At 40.4% G+C, this 21375-nt stretch overlaps 2 protein-coding genes across 2 annotated transcripts in view; both read right to left on the bottom strand.

Annotated features, from left to right (window-relative positions):
* Positions 1–5279: 5279 nt before the first annotated feature.
* On the bottom strand, positions 5280–6445 carry LOC307137239 (uncharacterized protein). The gene is made up of 2 exons (XM_079834756.1): positions 6312–6445; positions 5280–6114 (listed from the first exon to the last, which is right to left on the bottom strand). The coding sequence occupies exons 1-2, from the start codon at positions 6364–6366 to the stop codon at positions 5309–5311; spliced, it is 861 nt and encodes a 286-aa protein (XP_079690882.1). The 5' UTR covers positions 6367–6445; the 3' UTR covers positions 5280–5308.
* Positions 6446–11620: 5175 nt separating this feature from the next.
* Positions 11621–21375, bottom strand: part of LOC307137355 (uncharacterized protein) — a 10371-nt gene continuing 616 nt past the window's right edge. The window contains exons 2-3 of the mRNA XM_079834968.1: positions 20225–20347; positions 11621–13642 (exon numbers count right to left, since the gene is read on the bottom strand). Coding sequence (XP_079691094.1) covers positions 12774–13642; positions 20225–20282 — 927 coding nt within the window. The 5' untranslated portion in view covers positions 20283–20347 and the 3' untranslated portion in view covers positions 11621–12773. The remainder of the gene's footprint in view (positions 13643–20224; positions 20348–21375) is intronic.

Here is a 21375-nt window from a genome sequence, read left to right as displayed (position 1 = left end):
AATGTCATATACACCTAGGATGACTTGAGGGTGAGGAAATCATGGGCTAATTTTAATAATAATAATAATAAATTGTATTTGTACGGCACTTTACATTTGGAACAATAATACATACTTTAGATGTAAATTCATATAGGTGTCCATATTTACATCTGTAAATGACAGAAAAATGAACACGTACAGCAACAACAAAACATCTTGCGTTCATGTTGGCATGTTGTGAGAAGAAACAGATTTCAGTGCAAATTAAGTCCCGTTAAACGCAAGACTACAGGGGTTTTCCAGAAAGCAAGGGGTGCTTCTCAATTCTTATTTGTGCATCCTCGCCTCATCTCCACCCCTTCAGGATGCGAGGGAAGGACGCAAGGAAAAGACGCAAGGATGGAGGAATTGAATTAAGTGAAATTATATATCCTCTCTCCCTTTAGTCAATTAATGACGACTTTACACCGCTGGATTTCGTTTGCACGTCGGGATTCTTCAACATTAGAGATAACTATTTATATTGTAATAGTTTCAACCTCCACAAAAATACCACATTTGTCCATATTTTGTTTAAAGGTGAACTATGTAGGATTTTTGCAGTAAAATATCCAGAAACCACTAGGCCAGTGTTATATATTTTGTTCAGTTGAGTACTTAGAATATCCCAAATGTTTCCAACTATTTGTAAATCGTGAGAAATTGCTATTTTAACCAAGGAGCCGGGACGTGTGAGCTATGCGTGTGAGGGAGTCGCCTGTCGATTGCGTCATATCTGCGTCACCCTCGGTTTCCGGTTTTATTCAGTGAAACAATTTACTCTCACTGCAGTGTGAACAAGTGTCATAGCAGCCGCCGAGCGAACGTCATAACTTCCTTTTCAACACACTCAGATATATCTAATATGATAAACAGAGTTGCGTTCAGTGTTGCCAACTCTCGCGAGACAAATAAGCAACCGCAGCTTCAAAAACAAGCCCAAAACAAGCCCAATATTATTATATAATTTATTATCATCAATATTATTTATAATAAATAATTTTTTTATCAATAAATGAGCCTGCAACATATTAAACTGAAACCTCTCAGAGTTTGAAAAGCAAAAACAGATGTGATTTTCCAAAAATCATCAAATTGCAATAAAGGACACACAATATCCTCCGATCAGCTGTGAACAGAAGAGGTTTGAAGAGTAAAGAGTGACATGGAGGCCAATTATGGTAACCCATAGTCGGAGTTAGTGCACACATATTAGGGGCAGTAAGTAGTGAACAACACACACTGCAAACCGTGAAAAAGACAAGCCCTGCATCTCATTGTGCACACTATCTGCCCTAGATAGTACTGAAAATTACTAATGTCACACTATTTAGGATGGATAGTGTGCACATTGGGACACAAGCACTACAGCGCTGCAATATAGCCACATATTTAAAATAAAATTAATTCGAACCATACCTACTGTTATTATTAGTAGACTTGTTTTTTTATAATAGCCTGTAATTTTAAATACATTACAAAAATATTTTTTTAATTAAATTAGGTGCCTCTCCTCCCTCTTTCCTCTCCATCTCTGCTTGTGCTATTGTTTGTAAAAATGTCTATTTAAGTCTACTAACTTTCATTACGTGCATTTATAACGTCACATGCCTGCACGTTGAACGCGATTTTTCTTCAATGAAGGGGAGAAGGAGGCGGGATATAAAAGGACAGATTACTACAGCACTTGTATCGTTGCACTGAATGCCTGTTGTGAGAAGACAGTGTCAGTCAATGTATTGGACAAAAAAGCGACCATAAATGTAAAGAAACGAAGTTGCTTATTATATTTTCCTAACAAGCAACCACATTTTTTAAAATAAGCCCAAAAAACCGCAACCCGCGACTCGTGATTTTTTAACGCGACTTGCCAAAAAAAGAAGCCCAAAGTCGCGTGGTATACACGGACTTGGCAACTATGGTTGCGTTACCTCATACTCATGACTGGAAAAGAGGAAGTGGCGCCGGCAACCGTGTCATAATAAAAGTCCCGCCGGCGACTATGCCATAATAACAGTCCCGCTCTTCAATCGCTCCTGCGGCCTTGCTCAGCTCCACAACACTCGGTCCTGCTCTGCTTCAGACTACAGTAATGTTAATAATCGCATCCATGAACATGATTTCTGCCCGAGTCCTATCCTGACTGTTTTCCACCGGCTGTGAGGTGAAAACCACATGTCCCAAGATTCTGCGCTCAAACGTGGCGTCATCAAACTACGCCTTTGTTTTGAACAGGCGACCTCTAGTGGACGGAAAAGTTACATAGTGTAGCTTTAATATTACCAGTTATTATCAACAATGAATTATTCCCAGTTATCTGCTTTTTATTTGTTGTATAGTATTACAGTTTGTTTAATTTTCTTGTGCTTTGATGTAATTCTGCAACTGTCCTACAGTTGTTGTTACTTGACATACATTTGTGTCTTGTACATGTAAACATAATAATATAATTAATAAACTGAGGCAAGATGACGTGAAGTGGGAGGAGAATTAACACGTGCGTCACATTTAGGCCCTGTCCCAAATGGCACACTACATGTGCACTTTCGGTACAAGTACTGTGGGTGTCCCATTGGTCACTTTATGTCTCAGAAGGGTGCTCGCAAGCGCCCCCTTTGAGGTCGATATGCGCCCTCGATGCGCACTTCTGCCAAGCCCACTGTTGCAGGTTACACAGCGGATTTCTTCCCGGCAGGCAAAGTCGCATTAAGTCGTCGATAAAACACTTCCGCAAAGGATACACCTGTGTATCCCCTCTCATGACTCCTCAGGAAGCCTCCTCACTCCTCCATCCTTGCGGTGCATTTAGAGAGTGGAGATGTCCTACAAGATGGCTGAGCTCATCGGTTTCCGGGTCATGGGATGGAGGATGGGGGAGCCAGGAAACGAGGACGGATATTGAGAAGCACCCAAGGTTAACTTACCGTCACATATACCCTAAACTCCCGGTTGATTAACCCAAACCTTGCTTACACGAGGTATGCTGGTTCCAAAAACGAGTCCGGGAGTAAGTTCAGTCAACTCAGAGTATGTTAACTGTGAACAGACAAGACATTCTCAACAGAGCAACGAATCGATGATTCACCATGGAAACAGACACTAAAGCTGCGTCCGAAATCGAATACTTCTCTACTATATAGTGCGCAAAAAACAGTACGCCAACAGAGTAGTATGTCCGAATTCATAGTATTCAAAAAACAGTAGGCAAAAAGTACCCGGCTGATCTTCTACTTCCCGCGAGATTCTGAAGTGCGCATACGATGGACACTTTACTGTCCCATGAGGCCACGGGAGAGGATTTATGAATGGAGGTGAAGGGACGCAACTGACGCTGGTAGGTCACATGATCATGACAACATGGCGGATGTAGTACGTCCGGATTACATTCATTGATTCATTCATACTATATAGCAGTGGTCGCCAACCCGGCGATCGCGATCGACTGGTCGATCTTTATCACTGTCCCGGTAGCTCCCGATAAATAACCGAAAAATAATTAACAACATGTAACAAGTAGAATTATGTACCGCTCCTTTAATGCAGAAGGGAAGGCAGTCCGTGCCGTGGACGGAGCGCGTGCTGTGAACGGCGCACGTATGCGTGTAATATTTCTGTTGCTCTCACTGTTTATTTTCTGTTCAGTAACACAGTTGTTAGTGAAGTGTTTTGCAAACTGCGCCATGTGCGCGTGGGGTCGACGACGCTGATAATAAACCCCTGTGAAATATCAGATACGTGAGTTTTGCTTAATTTCACTTGACTAACGTTACAACCATTCAGGCCAGCTATCCGGCCTCTCTGTGTTAAGCCGTACAAACACATTATCAAGGCACGAAATCGCTCCTTATGCTCCTAAAATGTATTCTCTGCAACCTCAATTCACACAACACAAATCGACCGATGCTATAGTTATGACAGCGCTACTGCAGCTGAATATCTCTTCAGCAAACTGCCAAGGAAAGTAAAAGTTGCAGTTGGGGAGGGAGGGAGGGAGGAGGGGGGGGGGGGGGTAAATTAATGTATCTCTGAACGAAAATGTCTCCAGAATAGTTTTGATGGCATTTTACAGCGGTACCCAAAGAAACGCTTCTTTTCCATAAGCACCATCTACTGTCAAGAAGTGAATTAGCATTTTTATTCAGTCCATCTTGTGCAGGTGTGTCTTATGTATCAATTTTACAAAGCTAAAGCTGAATAAAGTCTTGAAATTATGCAATCTAATTTAAATAAAAAAAAACACTGCTCATGCTACATGTGTGTACCTTTGTTTGGGTAGTGATTAAAATGCAGTGGTTGCCTCACATTTCAAATGGCTAATTTTCTTAAGGCTAGTTTGGGCTGTTATAGAGCAAATAAACAACAAAATAATTTGCTTAAGCAAAGAAAAAGAAAAAAAACGACATGTTCTCGAAATAAATAAAAAAAAACTCTGAATCGGCCCTGAAAAATCTATAAGTAGATCTTGCCTTTCATCAAGGCTGAGGTCAGGGATCTTTGGCTTGAAAAGGTTGTTGACCACTGCTATATAGAATGCACTTTTTTAATGGTCACGAAGTTCGTTCAAATTCAAATGTAGTACCTACTCACATAGTACGCGATTTCGGACGCAGCCTAAGAAAGAGCGTGCCATTCTACTTCCTCTTCTTCTTTTGTTTAATGGCGAGTTACATAACCTACTTAGTGCACATCGCCACCTATTTGTTGATTATGCAATATTTTTTTCAATCTCTTCGTTTAATAAGTAAGGGAGCGCGGGGCACAACCTAGCGCGGGGTTAGTTGTAACACGCATATTTTAACCCTTTACACACATGCCAGAATGACGAAACTTAGTGTATTTGCTAGTTGCCATATCAACGTTATTTAGAGAAAAAATTGCGCCAAAATAAAAAAATCTCTGAAAGATATTACTGAACATGTATTTAACCATAGGAAAAGTACATTTCTTACTTAAGTTTAGTTTTCATTTCTGTTTTTTGTGTTTATTTAAAATAAGGCAAATCTGATATTTTAATCTTATATCTGTTATTTAACAGTTGAGATGGTTCTTTAATGCTGATCTAACAGCAGAAGACACGAGCCACGGTTTACATTTACATTTACATTTAGTCATTTAGCAGACGCTTTTATCCAAAGCGACTTACAAATGAGAGCAATAGAAGCAACTAGAACGGTCAAGGGCTACAGTAACAAGTCTCAGTTAATCTAACACAGAACACACGACTTTTTTTTTTTTTTTTTTAAATAAATTAGACAGACAGAAAATGAATCGAATGGAATGTTAAGTGCTATTCTTGATTGGTTAGGTGCTGCTGGAAAAGACGTGTCTTTAGCCGTTTTTTGAAAATGGCTACAGACTCGGCGGCTCGAATTGAGATAGGCAGGTTATTCCACCAGGTGGGGGCAGTCCAGGAAAAGGTCCGTGAGAGTGATTTCATGCCTCTTTGGTATGGCACTACAAGGCGTCGTTCACTGGCAGACCGTAAGCTCCTGGAGGGTGTGTAAGTCTGAACAAGCGAGTTTAGGTATATTGGTGCAGAGCCAGTGGTTGCTTTGAAGGCGAGCACCAGTGACTTGAATTTGATGCGAGCAGCTATTGGCAGCCAGTGGAGACTGATGAAGAGAGGCGTGACGTGCGCTCTCTTCGGCTCGTTAAAGACCACCCTTGCCGCTGCATTCTGGATCAGTTGCAAGGGTTTGATAGTGCATGCCGAAAGGCCCGCTAGAAGAGCATTACAATAGTCCAGTCTGGAGAGAACAAGAGCTTGGACCAGGAGTTGTGTGGCCTGCTCTGATAGGAAGGGTCTGATCCTCCTAATATTGTATAACGCAAATCTGCAGGACCGGGATGTTGCAGTAATGTGGTCAGTGAATTTTAGCTGATCATCAATCACAACTCCAAGATTCCTGGCTGTCCTGGACGGAGTTATGGTTGATGATCCTAGCTGAATGGAGAGATTATGATGAAGTGCTGGGTTGGCTGAGACCACAAGCAGTTCTGTCTTTGGAAGGTTGAGTTGCAGGTGATGTTCCTTCATCCAGGCAGAAATGTCTGTTAGGCAGGCAGCGATACGACCACCAACCGTGGGATCATCTGGTTGAAATGAGACGTAGAGTTGAGTGTCATCAGCGTAGCAATGATAGGAAAAGCCATGTTTCTGAATGACAGTTCCCAGTGATGACATGTAGATGGAGAAGAGAAGTGTCCAAGCACTGAGCCCTGGGGAACTCCAGTGGCTAGATGATGTGACTTAGACACTTCACCTCTCCATGACACTCTGAAGGACCTACCTGAGAGGTAAGACTTGAGCCACTGGAGAGCAGTTCCTGAGATGCCCATCTCCATGAGAGTTGACAGGAGTATCTGGTGGTTAACTGTGTCAAAAGCAGCAGACAAATCCAGTAAGATAAGTACTGTGGATTTGGAAGCCGCTCTTGCCTGTCTCAGTGCTTCGGTAACCGAGAGCAGGGCAGTCTCAGTTGAGTGGCCACTTTTGAAGCCAGATTGGTTGATATCCAGGAGGTTGTTCTGTTCAAGAAACGTAGAGAGCTGGTTAAAAACAACTCGCTCGAGTGTCTTTGCAATGAAAGGCAGAAGGGATACCGGTCTGTAGTTTTCTAAAAGTGCTGGGTTCAGAGAGGGTTTCTTAAGCAGTGGGGTTACCCGAGCCTGCTTAAATGCTGTGGGGAAAGTCCCGGTGTGAAGAGAGGTGTTGACAATGTGAGTGAGTGCAGGAGTAACAGAAGAAGAGATGGCCTGAAGGAGGTGAGTGGGGATAGGGTCAAGTGGACAGGTAGTGGGGTGGTTGGAAAGGATGAGTTTGGAGATGTCAGCTTCAGAGAGCAGAGAAAAAGAGGGGAGCGTATGTGTGATGGTTGTTGAGATGTGCGTGTCGGTTTGTGGTGCGGAGAATTGGCTGCTGATGGAGGAGATTTTATTTGTGAAAAATGATGCAAAGTCGCCAGCTGTAAGAGTTGATGAAGGAGGGGGGGGAGGAGGACAAAGGAGTGAAGAGAATGTTCTGAAAAGTGCACGAGAGTCAGAGCAGTTGTTGATTTTGTTGTGGTAGTATGTAGATTTAGCAGTGGAGACATTAGCAGAGAAAGAAGCAAGGAGAGACTGATACAGGGTCAGGTCAGTAGTGTTTTTAGTTTTTCGCCACTTCCTCTCTGCCGCCCGGAGCCCAGAACGATGTTCGCGGAGAACATCAGACAGCCAGGGGGCAGAGGGAGTGGTGCGGGCTGGCCTGGTTGAAACGGGACAGAGGTTGTCCAAGCAAGATGTTAGAGTGGAGCAAAGAGTGTCAGTAGCACTGTTAGTGTCCAGTGCTGAGAACTGAGCAGGTGGAGGGAGTGAGGATGAAACCATAGTGGATAGACGGGAGGGAGAGAGTGAGCGTAGATTACGCCGAAAGGTGATCTGGGGAGGAGTGTGTGTTGTGTCAGGAGTCAGTAGGAGGTTAAGAGTGATGAGAAAGTGATCAGAGGTGTGCAATGGAGTAACTAAAGGGTCGTCGGTGGAGCAGTAGCGCGTGTAGATAAGGTCCAGATGATTACCTGATTTGTGAGTAGCTGCAGTAGATACTCGCTTAAGGTCAAATGAGGTCAGAAGAGTGGTGAAGTCTGCAGCCTGTGGTTTATCAAGGTGAATGTTGAAGTCACCGAGCAGTACCAGAGGAGTGCCATCCTCGGGAAAGTGAGAGAGTAACATATCCAACTCCTCCAAGAAGTTACCCAGTTGACCTGGAGGGCGATAAATAACTACAACATGGATTTTAGCAGGGTGAGTGATCGTGATTGAGTGTGATTCAAATGAGCAGTTGCCAGATAGAGAAGGGATGGGCTCAAATTTCCAATCCTTTGAAATGAGCAGACCAGTACCTCCGCCCCTCCCAATCGGGCGAGAGGTGTGTGAAAAAGAGAAATTATTTGAGAGAGCTGCAGGAGTGGCAGTGTCTTCTGGTTTGATCCATGTCTCAGTTAGAGCCATGAGACTGAGATGTGAATGAGTGGAAAGAGATGAAATAAAGTCTGCTTTGTTTACAGCAGACTGGCAATTCCAGAGACCAATTGGAATGGACATTAATGTAGCAGAGGAAATAGGTACACTACGCAGATTATTGGGATTACGGCGTCTAGAATGTCCTGAGCGTGATTTACGGGTGTGTGTGGTAATAGTAGAGATTTGGAAGCACATTATGAAAACAGGTCAGACAAATAAACAGATGAAAACAAGCAAAACACAAAAGTGGACAAAGTAGAAGGAAAGCTATACTTAAGTGCCTTGTCGGTGTCCTTGCTCGAGTGGAGTCGCACAGAGTAGAGTCGATGTCTTTACACTCTTCGGTCTTCACACGAGGAGGGCTTCACACGAGGGCTGCCGCTTCCGCGGAGTACTACTCAATTTATACTCACGGTAAGTGTCGTTAGTGAATACAGCTGGTCACTCCCAGTGAAACGCGTTAGCTCGCACGAGGTCAAAAATCCCAGTTGTGCAGGTGGGGTGTGTTGTAACACTGCGTTACAATGAGCCCCTATTAGAACTACGCTATTATATTCTATACTTTTATGAATTCTTTTGAGAAACCATGAGAAAAGGTTGAATACTGACAGAGTTAATGTTCAGAAATTATTCATTATTATGTTTTGAACTCTGCTGTATAGCTGTATTTGGTGATGTGTTTGTAGTCAAACTCAAAAACGCTTATATTTTTAATGATTAAAAAATGCCATTATTTTATTTTAAAAAGTTAATAATTGTATTTTGTTGACAAAATATTTTAGTTTGTCTTGGATATTTTTTTGATTATATCAGGTAACATTTGAAGCTGTCATTTGCTCATGTTACAATGTGCCCCACCTATGGCGCATGTTACATTTCACTTCCATTCTTTCGGGGTAAATCTTGAAAAAAAGTATACACTGTATTAATGAAACAAAACCACATAATTGTACTAGACATGTGTGCAATTAATGTGGGAAAAAATAAATACTCTGAACCCCAAGTGGATTTACACAAACTGAGAAAGTCAAAAAGCGTTAGTTTGTGCCCGCTCTCCACTAAACTTTATTCACTGAGAATAAGGATTATATTGTTTGTTTGATGCTAATTTAAAGGCCCCATGGCATGGATTGTTTTTATTATTTTATAATGTTTTCTGAGGTGTACTTGTATTGTTAGTATGGTTTTTATTTTTTTTAAAAGTCATAATTTAGAAATAAAAGGCATTTTTTCTATACTGATATTACCCCTCTGGCTTGTCAAGGGGCGTGTCTGATGTGAGACTTCAGTGAAAACGGCCACTGTTGTGATTGGCTGACATCTTTGCATTTGAAATGAGAGTTAGATTATGTTGTAGAGGGGGCGTGGTTTAGCGAGATCTGCTCGCACAGAGAGAGAGAGAGAGAGAGAGAGAGAGAGAGAGGGAGAGAGAGAGAGACCAGAGAGACAGAGAGCTGGATAAAGATTGCTGCGAAAGTTTTATTGTACCGAGTTGTTGAGAGCGTGAGTTTATTTTGTTTGTATTTGAGAGTTCTGAATAAACACGAGTCCCAGTCACGCGACCCTGTCTTCTTCCTCCTTATTCTACGAACTTTGTTACACATGTGGAACCCCTCTGGAATACTTTTACTACGTTTTTTTTACCATTACAGCCGTCGAGATGAACGAATCTTGAAAGTGTTGATTATAGCATTATTTTATGATCTATTCCCATCACATGAAAAGCTGCAGTGATGAGCATTGAGTACACACACAGTCTGTTGATCGCGTGAATGCAGTAATCTCGTCATTGCAGCGCGTTTTCTCTCACAAAATGCTTTCACCACAACTAACAGCAAACACGACATCGACATGAATACAGTAAGAGCTCTGTGGAGCATAACAGCGTCATTCATTATAACAGCAGTTTGGACAAGTGTGGAGATACACTCGCGACGTGTGATTGACAGCTTCGAGTATTATAAAGAGTGTTCTTTGATCGCTCTCTAGTTTAATCATTTAAATAACAGATTTGTTTCATGCTACTAACAGAAACGATGTGAAGTTGATTGTTTAGTCACAGGCTTGATTCACTGATGCATTACGTTTAGGGCATCAAGACGACCAGCGGTGAGACTGACAGTATTAAACAATTTCGAAAGAAAGTCTGAGTGAACTTGAATGATTAGCTACACATCAGAAATCACTGATCACAGATCAGGCATTAATGAACACTGTTACTCACTGTTTGTGGCGGTGCTGTCGAATATGGTAAAGTCTGTTTGTAAAGCCTGTGCTGATATCGCGACTGATAAACTGAATCCATTTTCTCCAAATTCTCTGGGCGGGCAAAGCAGAGGAAGGGGAGGTAACCGTTCCCCGTATGACGACATACAGGGAAGATTCCAGATCGGCTCGTCTGAGCTCTCATTTTCTCAAAGGCAGAGCAGGACAGCCAGAACTCGGTTTACACCTATCAAAAGAGAGCGAACGCTAAAGGGAGAGAATTTATGACATTCTGAACATATCGTTTGCCAAGTCATGTTATTCTTAATTTGCACTGCTGGCGTTGGTCATTATGGAAATGAGCTGGATGTGTCTTAATTTGTTAAATTGTGCACTGCATTTCTGTGTGAGGGCGCCCTCTGGCTTTGTGTATGAATTAAAACATACAGTACATTTACGTGGACAACAATACTACGATATTAATCTGATTAAGACCATACTCTGATTAAGAAACTACCACATAAACAGCGATTTCTAATTACCTTAATCCAGTTAAAGCCATACTCGAATTAAACAAAAATTGAATTAAGACATGTGGAGTATGCCTATTTTAGTCGCATTATCAGAGAGCATTACAGACATGTGCATACCTTAATCTAACTTTTAACGTTGTGTAGGAGTTTTCGCCGCATTTTGTGACAAGACACACACACACACACACACACCAGGCAAGTGCAGAGGGGAGGGCTTTGGGGGCTCGAGCCCCTGCCCTTTTTTAAAATGTATCAAATGTCCCGTTTATATTTTACGTATCTGTCAGTCTGAAATGTCGCTATGTTGCGTGTCTTGCTTGACTGCTCATTCCGACACTGCCTCCAAAATACTTTTTTATTTGTGTTGTAATAATTCTGCTCATTGTAAAAGTAAAATACAATAAGTTTGTATCTGTAATCCCAGATTCATAATTGTCTGCTTACAAAAGCAGTCCGGAACCTCTAGGCTCGCGAGCCATATGGCCATTCAGTGAACGCATGTGGCTCGACGGCAGAAAAAAAACAATCCAAACAATCACAATTTTGAAACCTTAACTTTCATTATTAATCAAAGCTATTATTCGAAATGTAGGCTGTCAAGAAGGAGGCAAGATGGGCAGTGTCTCTTAAAAAAAAAACTGAAAGACACAATATATATTACAAAAATAAAACGTGTGTGTGTGTGTGTGCGCGTGTATATATATTACATTAAAAAGTATAAAAATATATAATGTTATCAATATCATGTTCATATGAAAACAAACTACCATAGAGAACAGCTATAGAAACTAAGAGAGTAGTGTTGTGTGTATATTTGTGAAAGCAGAAGATTGAAAAAAACAAACTTGCACTTCTTTGTTGAAAACAGTGATTTATTAATGCAGGGTTAATCCATTACTATGCAGCTACAATCAAAACCCTTCGCCTGGTAAATAACACATTCACTAAGTAGGTTTTGTTCTTTTTTTTCCGTTTATGTAACAAATTACACAAGATGTAAGTGTATATAATGACATTAATAATAATGCATCAGCTCTTAAAGGTCCTGTTCTTCGTGATCCCATTTTTCAAACTTTAGTTAGTGTGTAATGTTGCTGTTAGAGCATTTATAATACCTGTAAAATTATAAAGCTCAAAGTTCAATGCCAAGCGAGATATTTTATTTAACAGAAGTTCCCTTTCAAAGCCTACAGAGAACGGCTGGTTAGGACTACATCCTGGTATTTCCTGCTTTAATTACGTCAGTAGAGCAGTATGTCGACTAACCTCCGCTCACAAGAACGTGCGAAAAAGGGGGCGTGGTCTTGTTGCTCCCGCGTGGAGAATAGGAAGTGTTGCGTTCGGTTGCGTTCGTATAGTTTGTTTGTTGCCATGTCGTCGAGACGCTGTTATTTTCATCCCGGAGTCAAGTCACCTTTGTTTGGCTTTCCCAGGTACGCTGTACTTAGAGATCATTGAGCGCATGCATCCCCGTTATGGTGAGAGGCGTGACCTTTCCGGTAACGTGCGCTCTGCGTGCCCTAAGCTGCTGTCGAATCACAACACGGGAACCGCTGGCACAATCAGAACTCGTTACGTGTTTCTGAAGGAGGGACTTCATAGAACAGGGAAATCTTTCAAGCCGTTTTGAGGACAGTGAAAACAGCAGTATACAGATAAGTAAATTGTGTGAAAAATACTGTGTTTTTTTACACGCGAAACATGAACACGTTATATTGCACACTGTAAACACAATCAAAGCTTCAAAAAAACACGAAAAACGGGACCTTTAACAGTCAGACTAAACTGAATTTGTTCATCATATGATGGAGATGTGAAGGACTGATTCTCGTCATTCAGTCAGTTTTACTAGATTTACTCCCCAACATCAACAAAAGACATTTTGACCTCCCACAATTTTAAAAGTTAAACAATCTTCACCAATCCTTGTGTCATTTGAACAAATTTCTCTCTCAGATGGTGTCGCTACGCATCAAGAAATACCATCTTTTGATTTATCAGAAGAACATCAAATTATTCGCTTGAAAGTGATGGATCTGAACATGAATTCTGCGCATAAGACAACTTCTGGCGATGCTTTTTCTTATGAATATTTTGATTAGACTTCCCTCCAGTATGAAATTTCTCATGATATTTCAAGGATCCTACCTGAGCGAAACTCTTGTCACAGTGAGAGCACTTGTACGGTTTCTCTCCGGTGTGAATTCTCTCGTGTTTTATCAAGTCACTGGACCCAGAGAAGGCCTTCCCACAGTGAGAGCACATATGAGGTCTCTCACCAGTATGAATACGCTCGTGCGCTTTTAAACATGGCAGTCGTGTAAAACTCTTTCCACAAACAGAACACATGTGGGGCTTCTCATCAGAATGAACATTAAGGTGTGATCTTAAGTTTGATGCCACAGCAAAAGTTTTATCACAATGATCACAGCGAAATGGCTTCACCTCAGAGTGAATCTGCAAATGCCTATTGAGACAGCCTTTGGATGCAAAGCTCTTTCCACACTGAGTGCATGTGAACGGTTTCTCTCCAGTGTGAGATTTCACGTGCCGATTTAAGCAACTTTTAGACATGAAACTCTTTCCGCACTCAGAGCAGTTCAAAAGTTCTTGAGTGTGAGATCTCATGTGAGAATTTAAGTGTGCTTTCAGAGTAAAACTCTTTTCACACCGAGTGCATGAGAACAGTTTCTCTCCAGTGTGAATTCTCATGTGCGCATTTAAATTATTTTTACGCATGAAATTCTTTCCACACTTAAGGCAGGTCAGAGGTCCTTTGGGTGCAGTTTTTTTAGCTTGTTTTTGTGTGAACTTCTGTGAAACGGCAGCATTTCCAGGTTTCTGAAACCGGTGGCACTTGTCTTCATTCACTTCCATCGAGTCTAAAATCAAAGCCACATGAGAACAAACAGAAATATAAGTGAGCTTGTATTTAACAAAACAATACTTTACTACTAGGGCTGGGTATCCTTCAAAAAATTGATACCGGTTCCTGAGCGATACTTTTTTCAATACCAATTTTAACTAGTTTACATCACCTCAAAAAAAACGTTGGTTTTGTTTTTTCAGTTTGTTGACTTTTTTACTGACTCAGAGACTTTTCTATACATCCTAATCATTTAACAACATGTCTTCTGTACTTCAATGAACTCACCATTTCTGCCTTAAATTAATCCACCTTTTTCTGAATGCGAAAGTCTCGCCCGACTGTAGGAATGATGCTTTACATTTCCGGTCTCCGGTGTTTCTAGTCAAATTAGTGCATTTCCCAAGCTGATAATGTGATGTTAAACCTATGAAAATGGTTTAAAAGGCACATGGCTCCAGAGTGCCACCACTTTACAGTGTAGCAATTAGTGTTTTGTTAGTGCCTCACCCGCCAAAGTTTAATAAGTGCATAGAAGACACAAAGCTGTCCGAAGTTAGCTGCTGAATGCACTGAAAACACGAGCTCTCATATCCTACATGCAGGATGCTGATCGGGATGAAGTTTGTGGGATTTAGTCCTCAAAATGATTAGAGCACATATACAGGTGCTCGTCATATAATTAGAATATCATCAAAAAGTTAATTTATTTCACTCATTCCATTAAAAAAAGTGAAACTTGTATATTATATTCATTCATTACACACAGACTGATATATTTCAAAAGTTTATTTATTTTAATTTTGAGGATTATAACAGACAACTAAGGAAAATCCCAAATTCAGTATCTCATAAAATTTGAATATCATGAAAAGGTTCAATATTGAAGACACCTGGTGCCACACTCTAATCAGCGAATTAACTCAAAACACCTGCAAAGGCCTTTAATGGTCTCTCAGTCTAGTTCTGTAGGCTACACAATCATGGGGAAGACTGCTGACTTGACAGTTGTCCAAAAGACGACAATTGACACCTTGCACAAGGAGGGCAAGACACAAAAGGTCATTGCAAAAGAGGCTGGCTGTTCACAGAGCTCTGTGTCCAAGCACATTAATAGAGAGGCGAAGGGAAGGAAAAGATGTGGTAGAAAAAAGTGTACAAGCAATAGGGATAACCGCACCCTGGAGAGGATTGTGAAACAAAACCCATTCAAAAATGTGGGGGAGATTCACAAAGAGTGGACTGCAGCTGGAGTCAGTGCTTCAAGAACCACTACGCACAGACGTATGCAAGACATGGGTTTCAGCTGTCGCATTCCTTGTGTCAAGCCACTCTTGAACAACAGACAGCGTCAGAAGCGTCTCGCCTGGGCTAAAGACAAAAACGAAAAAAAGTGGTCCAAAGTTATGTTCTCTGATGAAAGTAAATTTTGCATTTCCTTTGGAAATCAGGGTCCCAGAGTCTGGAGAAAGAGTGGTGAGGCACACAATCCACGTTGCTTGAGGTCCAATGTAAAGTTTCCACAGTCAGTGATGGTTTGGGGTGTCATGTCATCTGCTGGTGTTGGTCCACTGTGTTTTCTGAGGTCCAAGGTCAACAGCCATATAGATTAGATTAGATTCAACTTTATTGTCATTACACAAGTACAAGTACAAGGCAACGAAATGCAGTTTAGGTCTTAGGCTTGTTGCGATAGTCGGTGTTACCGGTGATACACGGTGTTTAACCCACCTACCGGTCATAGCACTTGACAACCGGCACCGTCCCCGTCATGTTGAAGTTTTAGCCTATAGCAATAAAGCACTTAATTCAGTTAGTGAATACGTGCCTTCGTAATTTAGCGTAAGCGGAACGAGCGCTGCAGTAAAGCAAAAGGTGTCCGGTTTCATTTATCATTTGAGGAGAGTGAGGTGAGCTAACTGGCAAAGGATGGCGGAAGATCTTGTTTCAAAGCGAAATGCAAAAGCACCTATTTGGAAATATTTTGGATTCAAACCAAATGCCAACAGGGAACCTGAAAACGTTAACGAGGCAACCTGTAAACTTTGCCTGATGAAAGTGGCAGCATCCGGAGGTAACACTTCGAATTTACACGCACATCTTCAAGCACACCACAAAAATGAAGCGGCCAAGATGGGTCCAGCGGCAAAAAATCGACCACAAAAGCCTGACACACAAACACAGCCTTCGATAAGTGGTGCATTTGCGCGATGCACAAAATATAAAAGGGACAGTGCGAGGTGGAACACGTGCACTGACGCAGTGACGAAATACATATGCAAGGAAATGGTGTCTTTTAATACTGTTGAAAAGCAATCTTTCAGAGACCTCATAACCACACTCGACAGCCAATATGAACTGCCAGGGCGTTACTATTTCACCAAAACAGCTGTCCCACGTGCCTACAACCGTGTCCGGAGTGAGTTGCAAAACGTTATTTCAACTGTTGAGCATTTTTCACTCACCACGGACATGTGGTCGAGCACAAAGATGACCCCTTATATGTCTCTGACTGTCCATTTTATTGATACTGAATGGGGACTACAATCAAAATGCCTACAAACTAGTTTTTTGCCAGAGGATCACACTGCAGCTAACTTGGCCGACGCTTTGCAGGAGGCCCTAAGTGATTGGGGATTAGACGACAATAAAATATCTTGTATCACAACGGACAGTGGAGCTAATGTAAAAGCAGCTGTTCGTAATTTAGGCTGGCCCTGGTTAAGCTGCTTTGGGCACAACCTAAACCTAGCTGTGTCCAACACAATCGACAAGACAGAGAAAGCCCGCACAGACCGTGCTCTAGCTGTGTGTCGTGCAATAAACGGCATGTTCTCCCACAGCTGGAGAAGGAGAAGGGAACTGCAAAAAGCCCAAGCCGAGCTTGGCCTTCCTGAACACTCGCTGGTGACGGTAAGTTTATTGTAGCCTCAAATAGTTTGTGACAAAAGCATCTGTTAACATACAAACAAACAAAAACACATTAAAACAATGATAATAAATAATTATAATAAACCATGTTTTTAATTATTAATATTTTTATAGGTTTTAATAGTGATTTGTAATATTGCATTTTTAAACGACTGGTTATAACGACTGGCTATAACAAATGTTTTTATTTTCTCAGGACTGTGCAACTCGCTGGGGATATAAGCAGAAAATGATTGATAGGATGCTAGAGCAGAGGCCGGCCATCAATCGAGTACTTGCAGATGACCGTAAAGCAAATGTGAGCATCACATGGCAAGACGAGGATGTTTTGCAATCGGTAAATAAAGCGTTGAAACCAGTAAGCGAGTTCACCGACATCCTGTCCGGCGAGAACTATGTTACCGTGTCATCGCTTCTGCCTATGCTGCATCTCATTAAAGAGGACACTTTGGCCCCATCAAATGAGGATAGACAACTGACAGCCAGCCTAAAAGCCGGCATCATAGCTATTTTAGACGAGAAATATGAAGCGCTGCCTGAAGAAAGCAAGGAGCTTATGCGCAAGGCGACTTTCCTGGACCCGCGCTACCGGGGTAACTACGATCCAAATGTTGATGAGACTAGGAGGATAATTGAGGAAGAAGCGGTCCTTTTGGGTAGGAGAGAACAGTCAGCGCAACCCGTGACAGAACAGGAAGGGGGAAAGGATGAAAGCGCAGAGGAGCCGCCGCACAAGAGGAAAACACTGGCAAGTTTATTAAAAAGAAAAACAGGTGCTGCATCAACACTGACTGTTCCAGAAAGGGTGCTCACTGAAATCGCAACTTATGTTCAGGAGCCCGAGTCCTCCATTAATGCTGAGACAGATCCTCTGGTGTGGTGGAAAGAAAATCAAAGTAGGCTCCCCGTTTTGGCAAAAGTAGCCAAAAAATATCTTTGTGTTTGTGCAACAAGCTGCGCATCCGAGAGAGTTTTCAGCACGATGGGAAACATAATCACCCCAACAAGATCTCTTTTGAAACCAGAAATGGTAAATATGTTGGCTTTTCTGGCCAGGAATATGTAAGGATGTATGCAACAAGCAGTGTGATCACGTTTTGTTCCCTGTTGCAATTTAAAATGAAGGTTTTTCGTTTATTGTTTCTCATTTAGTCTATTTATATTTCTTTTGTACGGTGTATGCAGTTAATAGGCCTACCTCTTTTTTTTAACAGCTTAACTTGAGTTTAATTTTTATATTAGTTTTTTTTTTTTTTTGCAGTTACGTGTCCAGTGATTAATCAGGTAGGCTACCTTATTTAACGAAGTTTTTGATGTTCGTTCGTTTCATATTTGATGGTTGTGCGGTGAATTATTATTTTATTTTTATTTATTTATTTTTGCTGAAAAGGGCAGGCTATTTATTTAACGAATAGTGATTTTTTTCAAATATAATTTCTTGTTTGATACTTGCACGATGTGTGCAGTGGTTTGTTTTGTTAATAAATGCACTTTAAAGGTGTTTCATAAGTGCTTTTGTTTAGTTTTTGCATGGTGTTAAGTTATTATTCATTTTGCAATAAAGGTGTGTGTAATACAAGCGAGTGTCTTATTGTTTTGTGTATTTTTATTAAGAATAAAATAAATTAACCCATGATTAATTCAAACAAATGCTACTGAATTGCCGCTAATTAAAGTGAAAGTAAATTGATACTGTCTGCACGACCGCATTTTCGGCCACCCGAAATCCCCGACATAATTTTTATATTAGGTTTTTTTTTTGCAGTTACGTGTCCAGTGATTAATCGGGTAGGCTACCTTATTTAACGAAGTTTTTGATGTTCGTTCGTTTCATATTCGATGGTTGTGCGGTGATTTTTTTAAAAAAAAAATTTTTTGCTGAAAAAGGCAGGCTATGAGAGTGTCTTATTGTTTTGTGTATTTTTATTAAGAATAAAATAAATTAACCCATGATTAATTCAAACAAATGCTACTGAATTGCCGCTAATTAAAGTGAAAGTAAATTGATACGTGTGCACGTCTGCACGACCGCATTTTCGGCCACCCGAAATCCCCGACATGCAACCCCGGTGAAACTGGGATTACCGGTTTTTTTACACGTCGATTAACCGGTGGAAAAAATCCGTCACCGCAACATCCCTATTAGGTCTAACCAGAAGTGCAATAGCAGCAAGTGCAGGATATACAACGTTTGCATAAGTGCAGGACATGGATATGTACTGAGTATATATAAATATATCTATAAATAGAGAGATGGTTATTACTATAAACAGAATTTACAGGTGAATATGTACAGTGAATAATATACAGATGGTTATTACTATAAACAGAAGTTACAGGTGGATATGTACTATGAATATAATATAATATACAGATGGCTATTACTATAAACAGAATTTTACAGATAGAGGTATACAATGATATGTTAGGCTAAAATGAGGAATATGGCAGTGGATTAAGGTAGTGCAATAAATTATGGACAGAAGCTATCCGAAAAAAAAGTGTAAAAGTGCAGTGGAAGTGATTGCATATTACAGTTAGAAGTACAGTGCAAAATACAAATGTAAACAGTAGGTACTGTAAAAACAGTCGGCAGTGCAAATGAGCATCATCCAGTTACGGTGTGGTAGTGCAAAATGCATAAGTAAACAGTTGTACCAGGAAGTTTTAGAGCACTTCATGCTTCCTACTGCTGACCAACTTTATGGAGATGCAGATTTCATTTTCCAATAGGACTTGGCACCTGCACACAGTGCCAAAGCAACCAGTACCTGCTTTAAGGACCATGGTATCCCTATTCTTAATTGGCCAGCAAACTCACCTGGCCTTAACTCCATAGAAAATCTATGGGGTATTGTGAAGAGGAAGATGCGAGATGCCAGACCCAACAATGCAGAAGAGTTGAAGGCCACTATCAGAGCAACCTGGGCTCTCATAACACCTGAGCAGTGCCACAGACTGATCAACTCCATGCCACGCCGCATTGCTGCAGTAATTCAGGCAAAAGGAGCCCCAACTAAGTATTGAGTGCTGTACATGCTCATACTTTTCATGTTCATACTTTTCAGTTGGCCAAGATTTCTAAAAATCCTTTCTTTGTTTTGGTCTTAAGTAATATTCTAATTTTATGAGATACTGAATTTGGGATTTTCCTTAGCTGTCAGTTATAATCATCAAAATTAAAAGAAATAAATATTTAAAATATATCAGTCTGTGTGTAATGAATGAATATAATATACAAGTTTCACCTTTTTAATGGAATGAGTGAAATAAATCAACTTTTTGATGATACTCTAATTAAATGACCAGCACCTGTATACACCTTCTTTTGGGAGTATTTTAACTGAAGTGCTGCAAGCCATGCTCTTTTTCTCTTGCCAGCCTAACATAAAATGCAAGGCATACGGCATTCTCTTCAGATCCGCTGGTGCTAAAAACACTTACTTTCTAAGATTTTCTTCAGTTTATTGCTGTAATGTAGTTCAAAAAGTTTGTCAAAAAGCTCTTTTTACCCCATTTTGACATTGTGTTCCTATGGAGACCGAAACATGAGAGCATCTAAACGGAAGTTGCACAAATCTAGTTTACTACTGAGTTTAGATGTATTGTTATATGTCAGTTTTCATCTTAATGTTCCTCATTAAAGAGAATGAAGGAAATCACCAACCTGTTTGTTCCTCTGTCTCTTCATCTTTTATTCTGCAGGGTTCTTCCTTAATCTCCATCTTTACAATAGTATGTCTGTAGTTTCTCCAGGAGTAATTCCTCCTGCTTGCTTCTTCTTCTTCTCCTGTGGGAAGATGGGAATATTCCCAGAATTTAAACTCTCATGAACGGCTGTGGGAGCGGCTTCACTGACTGAAGGTGTGAATTGTGGTCGCTGTTGCTCATTTAGCAGATGATCATCACACTTACAATCACTCTCAATTATTCACAGTTTAAGATGGCAGGCAATGATAGTTTGCAGGTTGAAATGGTCCAACGGTTCAAGCCATTTGATAAATCAAGTTTAAAAACTGGTCACTATAGTCAGGCCACGCCAGGGCTCAAATAGACAATTGAGATTTGTGAAATATTTCACAGTTTGGTTTTGGTCAGTAAATCCTTCTCTGAGTCATGAACTGATCATATAATGAAACATACATCATATTTAATCATATCAAATAAAATAACTTATTGTTACTACTGTAAATCTATATTCAATTATTATGGGATCTCCTTCAATGCTTTCAAAATTGTTTTGTTTCTGTATTTTTTATATATATTTCTATATTAACATATTTTAAAGACAGTATTTATTGAACAAAAATTAACTCATCAAAATGAACAGAAAATAGTTCAAACTTTGCTAGTGTTTTGAACAGTTATTAACTATTTAGCTAACATTATTTAGCTAAAGTATTTGTGTGTTTTGCCATTTGTGAAAGGCCACCTCATACATTTATTAGATTTTTAAACAAAATAAACCACTTTTATGATTTATTTTCAGACAATGTTGCTCCATAAATGTTCAATACAAACATATTCTTTCTGCAATCATACACTGTGGCAGTAATGAAAAGCACATTATTCTTAAAGGTCCTTTCACACTGGATGCGATTTTGACGCGCGAATAATTTGCGCGATGGTTTTATTTTTTGATCAGCTGTTTGTGTAATGAGAGCTTTCACACTGAACGCGAATGTGCTGTTGCGAAATTTTTCTGTAGTTGTGTTTACAGCTGTACAGATGACTACGATATTATAATCAATACATGGATTTTTTTATTTATTTTTTTTTCTAATTGCGTCCGCGACTATTGAAAGTGAATGTGTTTCC

This window comes from Gobio gobio, assembly GCF_949357685.1.
Source record: "Gobio gobio genome assembly, chromosome: 14".
Taxonomy (NCBI): Eukaryota; Metazoa; Chordata; class Actinopteri; order Cypriniformes; family Gobionidae; genus Gobio; species Gobio gobio.
The sequence above is the reverse complement of the archived record's forward strand: the minus strand, read 5'-3'. Positions and strand labels throughout refer to the sequence as shown.

Coding starts and splice junctions, on each gene's coding strand:
- LOC307137239 (XM_079834756.1), bottom strand. CDS start 6,366: ATGGAGATGGGCATCTCAGGAACTGCTCTCCAGTGGCTCAAGTCTTAC. Junction 6,115..6,311: donor GCTCAAGTCTTACCTCTCAG/GTAGGTCCTTCA, acceptor CATTTCAACCAG/ATGATCCCACGGTTGGTGGT.